At 29.7% G+C, this 10,518-nt stretch overlaps 1 protein-coding gene across 1 annotated transcript; it reads right to left on the reverse strand.

Moving 5' to 3' along the window:
- Positions 1–105: 105 nt before the first annotated feature.
- LOC106785437 (tuberin) lies at positions 106–10,388 on the reverse strand. Its single transcript, XM_014745915.1, has 29 exons — positions 10,208–10,388; positions 9,832–9,968; positions 9,177–9,370; positions 8,851–9,054; positions 8,590–8,764; positions 8,281–8,481; positions 8,056–8,197; positions 7,816–7,964; positions 7,559–7,731; positions 7,330–7,498; positions 6,950–7,171; positions 6,612–6,873; positions 6,419–6,537; positions 6,184–6,348; positions 5,914–6,079; positions 5,619–5,815; positions 5,421–5,537; positions 5,174–5,355; positions 4,850–5,063; positions 4,269–4,706; positions 4,007–4,181; positions 3,730–3,931; positions 3,458–3,641; positions 3,176–3,358; positions 2,924–3,099; positions 2,486–2,834; positions 2,265–2,405; positions 566–736; positions 106–485 (listed from the first exon to the last, which is right to left on the reverse strand). Exons 1-29 carry the CDS (start codon positions 10,275–10,277, stop codon positions 276–278), a joined length of 5,487 nt encoding a protein of 1,828 aa, XP_014601401.1. The 5' UTR covers positions 10,278–10,388; the 3' UTR covers positions 106–275.
- Positions 10,389–10,518: the final 130 nt, after the last annotated feature.

Consider the following 10,518-nt stretch of genomic DNA (forward strand, 5'->3'; position numbering starts at 1 on the left):
TTTAAGACAATAAAAAATATATATACATTATAAATATCTTCCTTGATACTTTAAGAAATTTGTTAAATGAAAATAAACAATGATTATAGTTTAATTATTTAATTTTAGAAATGTAAAGAATGTCAATTTTGACAAACAATATTTGAGTATTAGAAATAAGATGACCGTAAAAAAACAATTATGATAAATATTATGTATATATACATACATATATACATATATATATATATATTTTAATGACTGAATTTTTGTATAACATAATTTTTTAAATAAATTTATGTTGTATATTCGGTAAAGTCATCCATGTAGACTCGTTTATTAGATCTTGGTGATAAATCATCTGAATTACCTTCAGAATTATTATTTACGGATTCTTGTAGTACTCTGTTTCTAAGTCTTTTAATATGCCTCAAACGTTCCAACCAGTTGGAAGCATATGGATTACGACTATTTTGTTTTATGGAAGAAGAAACCATGGAGGCTAGCTGCAAATAATAACAATAATCATCATCAATTTAAAGACAATAAATTAAACTTTTGCTATTCGTTATATAGAAGAATTTACATTTGCATGCAAAGCAAGCTGACGTGCGAGTATAGCTAGGTTTTCATCAGAAATGATTTTTGGTTCACTATGACCAATATGTTCTGCAAGTTCTTCTCTTGCTTGTACCATTACTTGATTAGTGCCATGATCTAAAGGTTGGATCACAACGCAAGCATAATTGAATTGTCCCTGAAATACAAACTTATCGTAAGCAAATTTCACTAATTAAATTTTCATTATATTATTTTTAGTACCTACTACTAAATATTATTACAAATTTATTTTAATGTAATTATTATTAAATATTCATTATATAGGATAAGTTAATTGGACTATTACAGATTATCTTAGTAACTATTCAAACTAATAAGATCTATTGCATTGTATATGTTATAGTCCAAGTAAGAAATCCGGATTTATGAACAACGCCTACGTATTGCTCATAATGTCAAAAACAGGAAATGCATTCATATATCTCACATTTCTTAGATATTGTGTAAAATGACAAATGAGAAACCGGTAAAGTAAAAAAGCAGATATGAAACATTTCGTTCTAAACCTGCTTATCTTCCTACGATAAGGAACAAAAGATACAGACGTTTTATGTAGGCCAGTCAAAAAGAGGCAAACTGGAACTTTTTCTAGTTAAGCATTTTTAATATAATGGTAATTCGACGACGCTGAATCGAATGGTGCTAATTTTTTTGCAATTGGATCACGAGATCTTTGAGAAAAAGGGTAAAATATGGCCATATCTTAGAATCTAGACGAAAAATACTCGCTACCGAATGAAAAAATAAAAAGAGAGAAATATCCATTTCTTTTCTCACTCGCATTCGCATTCACGACCGAGAGACCCCAAGATAACGCACACTAGCCCGCTGGCGTGTAAAACCCGACGAAGAGGCGGGGCTTGGCTCCACTCTTACAATCACGTTTTACTAATATTTCTCGCTTATTTCTGCAAATACGAAGATACACCTTAGAACATTTTTTATGTATTTTTCAATTCTCTTCAACTTTTGTTTGAAACTTTTTCGATTAAATGCCTCGATTCTAAGATACGGCCATTTTTTACTCTTTTTTACCCTTTTTCTCATGAACCGCTCATCCTAGTGCAAAAAAATTAGCACCATTCGATTCAGCGTCGTCGAATTACTATTGTATCAAGTTGTAATTGTCTTAGCCAAAAAAGTTCTTATTTGCCTCTTATTGACTGACCTATAGAAAAAGTTCCAGTTTGCCTCTTTTTGACTGGCCTAATGGTAATTTCTGTGAAAATCGATCTAAATGTAATAATCTTCTATTACGATAAGTAACAGTGAGCCCTGCATAATAACACACCGGCAATGAGTAAGTTTCAGTTTATAGAGGTGCGTATAGTATAGCGGCACGCAGTCTCAAAAATCCGTTCCATTCTTGCTTTTGTATTGTGTGTGGGGGGCGGTATGTGTGTTGTGTTGTGTGTGTGCGTGCGCATGTTGACCGATAATGTATTCTTCTCAACATTGCCTAAATAGCATTTAATATTCTATATAATACCTAAGTATTATGTACAATGCCTAGGAAAAGTCCGTAACAATTCTTGTTTCCTACATTGTCTAAAAACGCTTGACATTGTTCATAATTCCGGTATTTCCCACTTGGACTATAACATATCCCAAAAACTGACGTTATTAATTACACGGAGAACATATTATATCAATTAATAACTTACCTTGACAGTCTGAATATTGTACGATTCTCCTGATTCATTATAAACAACAGTTACATAATCATTTCCAATATGTTGTTTCTTAGAAGTACATTTTGGATCGCTTTGTTTTGTTGGCATTAATGTAGCTACATGAAATGCAACCTAAAATAAAAAATTAATAAATAACTGTATTTATTTTAAATTAAATTAAACATAAATAATTATTAAAGTGGAATACAAACTTGTGTAACATCATCTTGCCATATATATGCAAAATTTCCATTTTCGCCATTGCGATCTAATCCTCCTAAAAATACACTTTCATCTACATCTTTCAATCGAATTAAAGTTCCTAAATCTTTTAAAAATTTCATGTATCGATCAGAACCATGCTGATTTGCTAATATTTCAATCTCATTGGAAACTTGTCCTGGACCAACATATAATACTCCAATTTTATGGGTTTCATATGGTTGTATTCTATCTAAATTTGTTACCGCTCTTTGTACAGCAGTTGTTTGAGGAACTAATAATGGTTTTTCTGTTGTAGTACCAAAATGTGCAGTGTGATATAATTGTAAAAATACAAAACTGTAATATGGATATTTGATACGTTAGTTTAGTAATAGAAAATGTTCATTTCATATTTAATGTTTCTTTGCCTGAATTCTATACACTACCTAGGGTTAATACCGGTCCGAGGGGATTCCTTAATACGTGGTGAATTACCTCGTCGAGCGCTATTCCATTCATTACGGGATTTTGTAACTGGACTCATTACAGAGATGGTATGTCCTCTATCGCGGAAAGGTATTGGTAAAGGTGGTAATGCAGACGGATCCGGTCTTTCATCTTTCTAATAAAGGAAGACAAAGCAAATTATTAATTATAGTTTAAATGATAGTTTATATAATGCATTACAATTAATATACCTTATCGACAAATAGATTTCTACCAATAGGAGGTTTATTTTCGCTAGCTATCGGTATTTGTTTTTGATTAGTGTCATAATTAACCAAACGAGGATAAATCTGTGTTGGCGATTGCGGAGGTTTCGTTCCTGTTGATTGCATTTGCGTTGTACGAACTTGCGTTGTCAAGAAGTTTCCAGGTGCCTAAATTATTTGACAGATGTATATTATATTACGTAATCCGTACATAATATAACGTTAATAAAAGTAACTCGTATCATTTATTGTTAGTGTTTTTCATGCCTGTGCAGTAGTTGGTGATGGCGGTACAGTATTGCTATTAGTAGTTATTTGCGTCGCTTGTGTTGCTCCAGGATATGAACGCTGTGATCGTAAAGTACTTGGATGATCTGCCGTGGTATTTTCTGACGATGGTGGTGTAGTACCCATGCTAAACATCTCTTCTGGTATTGCTTCATAACTTACTCTAAAATTAAATAATATTATACCTATAATAGAGAAAGATTCTTAATATTAAGGAAATAAATAAAATAAAATATCGAGTTAAATACCACCTCATGTCTTTTGAAAAATTAGTTTTTGTATGCTTTTTCAATTCTGCTTCTAATTTAATGTCTACATCCATAGCAGACAGATCTTTATCAAATTGTTGTAAATTAATCTTTTCTTTATTTAAAAATGGATTTTTCCAATTGGCACTCATTTCAGGACTTGAGTTTGATCTACGTACTGGATTTCGAGCCCGCCTGATATCTACTATAATATTAAAATTTTAAATGATTATTTTCAATATTTTACCATCCTATATTATTATTTATTTATCAAACATACCATCCTCGCCTTCCTCTAAACTTTCAAAACTATCTTGTGAACTTTGACGCGAGGGACTCGGACGAGCAGGCGAACCAGGTATTGCAATTGGTCCTGAAGACACAGACGAAGAAGTCATTGATTTCATTATACTACTTTGCTCGCTTTGTGGAAAATCATTTTTATCCAGTCCATCCTAAAACAATATTTAACAATTCTTACAATTGTAAAATTTGGGGATTTTGTTCATTATTACAATAATGAATGTTCTTTTATTAAATACCTCTCCTTCATCTCCCGAGTAATCTACAGTAGATTCTTGTTGCCTACTCGATACACCATCACTTGGAAGTGGCATATAAAGAGCCATAATGTCATTTACAGGAAAATCCATTGGAGTTTCTAATTGCATAGAGTTTTGAATTCTCATAATCCAAGACATATCGCCCGTAGGTCTGCGTACATATATTTCAGCCCAACCTTGACACCAACAAGCACAAAGTACATGCTCTTCATCTTTTCTTATTTCAAGTATTTGTTCTAATTTTGATTGCTTTTTATGATCTTTTTTATTTTTTTCTATGAGAATTTCTCGTTTTGTATTATCCATATCGTCTATTGATTTTTTCGATTCTTCGATTGGACAATTTGCAGTAGTATTCGCATTAGAATTTCCGTGTCCGCTATAAGATTGCCTAGACAATTTTTCTTCTTTCCCAATCTGAAAAGCATTATTTATAACCTTAATATTACATATTGAAAAATCATACACGTGATTGAAATATTCTCTATTTAAATTTTGTAAATTCACATAAATAATTGTTATATACAAAAATTTGAAATATAAGCGACTATTTAATATACCTCCAAACTAGATATTCTACGTAAATTTGTTTGAGAGGACTTTATATGTTCAGGTGATTGAGGCCTGGATTTACATGCTACCCAACAATTGTCACATAAACCGCCACGCATTGCTTTGTTACTGCAGCCACTTGTTGTAACACTAATAAGTCTATTACCAAGAAGCCACGTCATAGATTGGCCTTCCTTAAGAAGAAAATCTGCTGCTGGCAATCTAGAATTGGAGGAAAAAAAGAAAAGGAAAAGTAATTCAATTTGTACAAAAAAATAATATTTGAATACTTAATTGCCATAAATGAAAATCATAATATAGAATATGATTACCTTTTAGGGCGAGCGGAATAAGTTGAGAAAGTATATCGAGCCATAAGATCAATGCAAGTTTCTGTGAGTTCAATGTAAAATATCCTTAATGACTCATCAATCGGTGGTTTCAAATCTAAGGCTCTACTTTCTCCTATCATACGATTGGTCATTATTGGCCTTTCTCTTCTACCTCTACTGCCCTATGTAATAATATCGTTATATGGTATAAAATGGATAGAAAAGATATATTATTATATATTTATACCTGCTCTGTTAGACTAGAACTACGCTTTCTACTTGAAGAGTCTTCATTAATTAAACTAAAATCAGATTTCATTAAATGTCCTTCTTCGAAAGGAACTATTCCATTTGCTCTGAGACCCTATTTAAAAAAAAATATAATTATATTAATATTACTTATTATAATTTAAAGCTTCGAGATATGTCAATGAATATTACATACCGCAGTGATAAATTTAACAAAATCTCTTCGAAACGATAGTCTACATTTCAAAAACCATACAGCAATTACATGATGAGCCAATGATACTGTATAATGATTATATTTAAATGGATTAGTATATGGCAATAGTATAGCAAATACAGACATATGTTGATCTCCAATGAAACTGGCAAAAACTTTTGGTAATCTAGTAAGAGCTAAAACAATGTTTTACATATATATAAATTACATATTATTTTGATATAAAAAAAGGATATAATATTTAAAGATTTAATTTTATAGTTTTTATACTCACTAGACAGAAATTCCAATATAGGAATAGCAATGTGGACTGTAGCTGAGATTTTTGTTAAGATTGAAAGTACTTCAGTTAAAAGCTTATTCATAGCACCACGCATTTCTAAAGTACAAGTCGTAAGGCTAGTAACACACTGACTAGCACATTTTGCCGTTAAACCAATCTATTTTCCAAATCAAACAAATATTTGTATATGTTAATGACTTAATACAACACGGACACGCACGTGCGCACTTATATATAATGCTATATAGTCATGTATAATACCTCTAAACATTTGATTAGTCTTTGCTGTAAATTAGATTCTAAGTAGGCATGATACGATGACAAAGATGCTAAAACCGGAAAAACATAAACTCGAAATTCAGACAGAGTAAATTTAGGTGGTGCATTATACAAAGATTCTGGTAGCTTTAAATTTCTATCACTAACCTGTAAAATATTAGATATTCATTATTATTAAGAAAAAAGAAATATATATGTGTATATTAAAATGTGTTACCATGGAACACAATGCTGTAGCAAAGAAATCAATATCATTCGTATGCCACGATAATATCAAAGCTCTGTTTTGCATAATTTGTGGTAATTCTTTTAATACAAGTTGTAAAACTTTCCAATCTGTAATATATAATGCGATTAACGAATAACGATTAGAATTCATTTTAATCATACAAATTAATTGAAATTCGAACCTTTTTCTTGTTTTATACAAGAAATAACAGCTTTACAAGCATACGTTAAAGACATATGAGTAATCTGACAAGAAGTATGCTGCAATGGTGCAGGACTAACAGGTGGAGGACTGCTACTACCACCAGCATTACTAATTCTTTCTGAAGAGGGATGTTCCAGTACTAAGTAAGGACTGTAACGTATTACTGTAGCATTTGATGGGTCCAAGAAACCAAGATGATACAAAGTGTTTGATCTGATTTTTAAAAAGCAGTCAAAAATCTAGATTAAACAAAAAATACATTAATACATTATAAGTTATTAAATAGAAGGAAAAGTAGTTTTCTGTCTCACATACCAGATATCTAATTGTAGATACATTATGAAAAATAGAGGGATCTTTATAATGCTGCTCAAGATGATTTACTAAAATTTTGTAAGCACAAATGGCATGACTCGATGGCAAATGATACATCTTAAAAGTAAGTATTTTTATTATACCAACAACAGCTGTTTTTATATCCTTTATATCAGCGTCAATTGATATTAATGTATCTGATGTAAATGGTCTATTAATTATCTATAAATAAAGATATTTATGTGTAAGAAAAACATTGAAATACTTGCTTATTGGAGCTAGATTATTACTATTTCTATAATTATTGTTGTTTATGTTATATCATTGTATTAAATAAAATAGAAATGAATATAGTAGTTATTATATGAACAGTTAATTACCTTTTCTAATATATCTAAAAATTCCAAACATCTTTTAGTCTCGCACTCTAAACAAAGGTCCACAAGAAGATATGCGGCAACATTACGGATTGTAATATCTGGATCCATATCAACGTGTTGCAAATATGGCACAACTGTACGTTCTATTAACTCATCTTCGTATTGCGGCCTAAAATTACAAGATACATTGCTCTATTCAAAATTCTGTAAATATAAAAATTAATAATACCTATTAACTTGAATCACATTAGCTAATACATTAAGAGCTTTTACTCTTATATTAGTGCGCATATCTGTTTTATAATAAAGTTCCATTAGTGATAATAGTCTAGATTGCCAATGATGGTGCATAGGATTTATTCTAGAAGCTCTGTATTCAATTAATTTTAAAACCGAAGATTCCTAGAAAATATAATTAATAATAAGCATATTATTTGAAGCTTTATTTTAAAATATTTTTTCGCACGAGAAAAAATTATTACTTACAGAGCGTACGTTACTGCAACGTTCTACAAGATTATAAAATCTTTCTACATAACCATTGTAATGATTAATATCAAGCAGATTTTCAATATTATTTATTGTTTCGTGCAAACTTATCGATACTTGTTTGGTGGCTGGTTGATTACTAGTTTCTGAACAAAAATAATAACATCCAGTTCTAATTTCTCTTTCTTTTGTAAATCCAAAATTCATATAAAAATGAAAATATTATGTATAAATTACCAGTATGTACAATTATATCTTCTATGATATCAAGGATAATGCTCCATGTTGGTTCATGAAGTTCAGCACCACATTTATTTACTAATCTTTGAATCGATAATGTAACTTCATACATTACAATTGGATGATTGCATTGTAAAGCCTTGGAGAGATAGTTATTTTTAATATATACTTTTAAACTTTTGAATAATCATTATTAAATTTTTATTTATGGTATATATTTACCTGACGAAATGATGGTAGAACTGATGTCGGCGTACAAACTAATTTAGGAATTCTATGTGTACCCCATAGTCCCATATTGACATAAAAAACAGCACCTCTAAGGAGCCGTACGTCACGTTGAAAATTTATATCTTGTAATAAACGACACATTGTATATAATGCAGAATGTCCCATATGAGTACCCAATAAATTTCTCATTATCTGCATTTATATATATAATAGTAAATAATAAAACATTTTTCTTAGTAAATAATAGATTAACCAAAATAGCGTAATAACAAAAATTTATCTTTAATTCACTTTACGTACCTTCCAACTTATCTGACAATATGTTTCAACATTGACACTTCTGCATAACGCTATAATAAACATCTGTAATGAGTCTGGTTGTAAATTACTGTAGCATACTATTGCATCAAGAACCTCTAAACATCCTGAGACTACATCTGTGTTATTACTGTAATAACATAGATGACAAATACACCTAAAATGTACAAGTTTAAGAAGAAATTTTACATGAAATATTAGAAAAAGTAGAAATTCTATTAATAGAGAGATTATTATATTTACTGAATAAGACCCGATACAATATGTTCATCGATGTAAGCAGAATTAAATTTAATGATGTTAACTAAGAGTGATAGAAATTCAGCACCCCGATTACCATCATCGTTAGTTACCGTTGGTAGCCATTCTAATAAAAATGGGCCCATTCTTTCCTCCAAATGTAAAATATCCTTTCCATTTTCTGTTAAACTTTGAAGTAATTCTAACCTAATATACATTAATTGTCATCATTTATTACATATTATATTACACTTTTTAATATAATAATATAAATCTTCAAAAATAAAGAATAAAAGAAGAAAATATGTCGAAAATGATTTTTCTGTTACCTAGGTCCAATATCTTCAGGAATATTATGATCTTTTACTACCATGAAAAATTTTACTCTCATTAAGGCAGATAATTTGGAATATTGACCTTGTACAAGACATCTTAAAAAATTCAATGTTACATGTCTATGTTCGCGTGGTATATCCTTTCCCAGTAAATCTTGAACTAAATTCCATAAACGTTCAGCTGCTCTCTAATAAAAAGTAATAATATATATATGTATAATTTATCTTTACTATTTAAATATATATACAGAGTGGTAAAAAAAAGGATCCGATAATTGAAGAATTTATAATACTTATCAAGAGGAGTGCAAAATGTCTTAATAACATGAATTCTAAAGTCAACCTTTTCAATGTAATAAATTAACTTTAATTATTTATAAGTATTAAAGTTTCAAGTAAGCGAGTCTCTTGGCAACATATATAATGTACACAGGGGAATTTCTTTGGAAATACACTAGTTCAAGGAATATTCGAAAGTATATGTCAATCTATGATCCATGGATATTAGAATTGCATTCAAATGAAAAGAGAACATGTCGAATATTTGTGATTTGTACATATTATGTTTGTGTCTACGAAGAAGTTATCTTGACAGCCTTGACTAATATATTTCTAAGCAAATATAATAATAATAAGAATAATAATTTACATCTTCCCATTGTTGATTAAGTACTGCGTCACAAAGATCTTTAATAACTTTAGTACGATGATGTACCGGACTGTCAGGACTAATTTCTTTTTCAATGTCGTGTGACAATGTAAAATCTTCGCGACTTTTATAATTTCCTAAAAAATAATATATTAAGAGTATATATTATTTAAGTAAATTCATTAAAATATATATATTAGCTAGTTATATATATATATATATATATATATATTAACAATTTATAAATTATGAAATTAAATATGATTTTATTAATTAACAAGTATATTTTTAAGATATCAATAGTTCTCAATAAACAAGTGAATGTAGAAAACCTGTTTAAGATTGATATTTACAATAATATTCGAGTTTAATTTACCTTTATTAATACGAAAGAATTGCTTCAATTTGTCGTGTAAAGTCTTATTATCCTTGTCCTTTGAACTCATTTTTGATAATTCGGATTGTTAACTGAAACATACAGAATGAAACGAGTTTCAAAGGACTTTCATTGTATTATATCGTATAACATTGGATATGTCAAAAACAAATCTAAATCATGGAATATGTATTTTATAGGTTGTACAATCAATGTGAAATTTAGAATTGAAAAACTCGGAAGGTAATAAGAAATACAGAGGTGGCGCCGCAGCTTGGAATAGCGAATAAAAGGAAGAACGAATAGATATG

Source organism: Polistes canadensis, unplaced genomic scaffold (genome assembly GCF_001313835.1).
Source record: "Polistes canadensis isolate GaletaPanama2010 unplaced genomic scaffold, ASM131383v1 scaffold_50, whole genome shotgun sequence".
Classification (NCBI taxonomy): Eukaryota; Metazoa; Arthropoda; class Insecta; order Hymenoptera; family Vespidae; genus Polistes; species Polistes canadensis.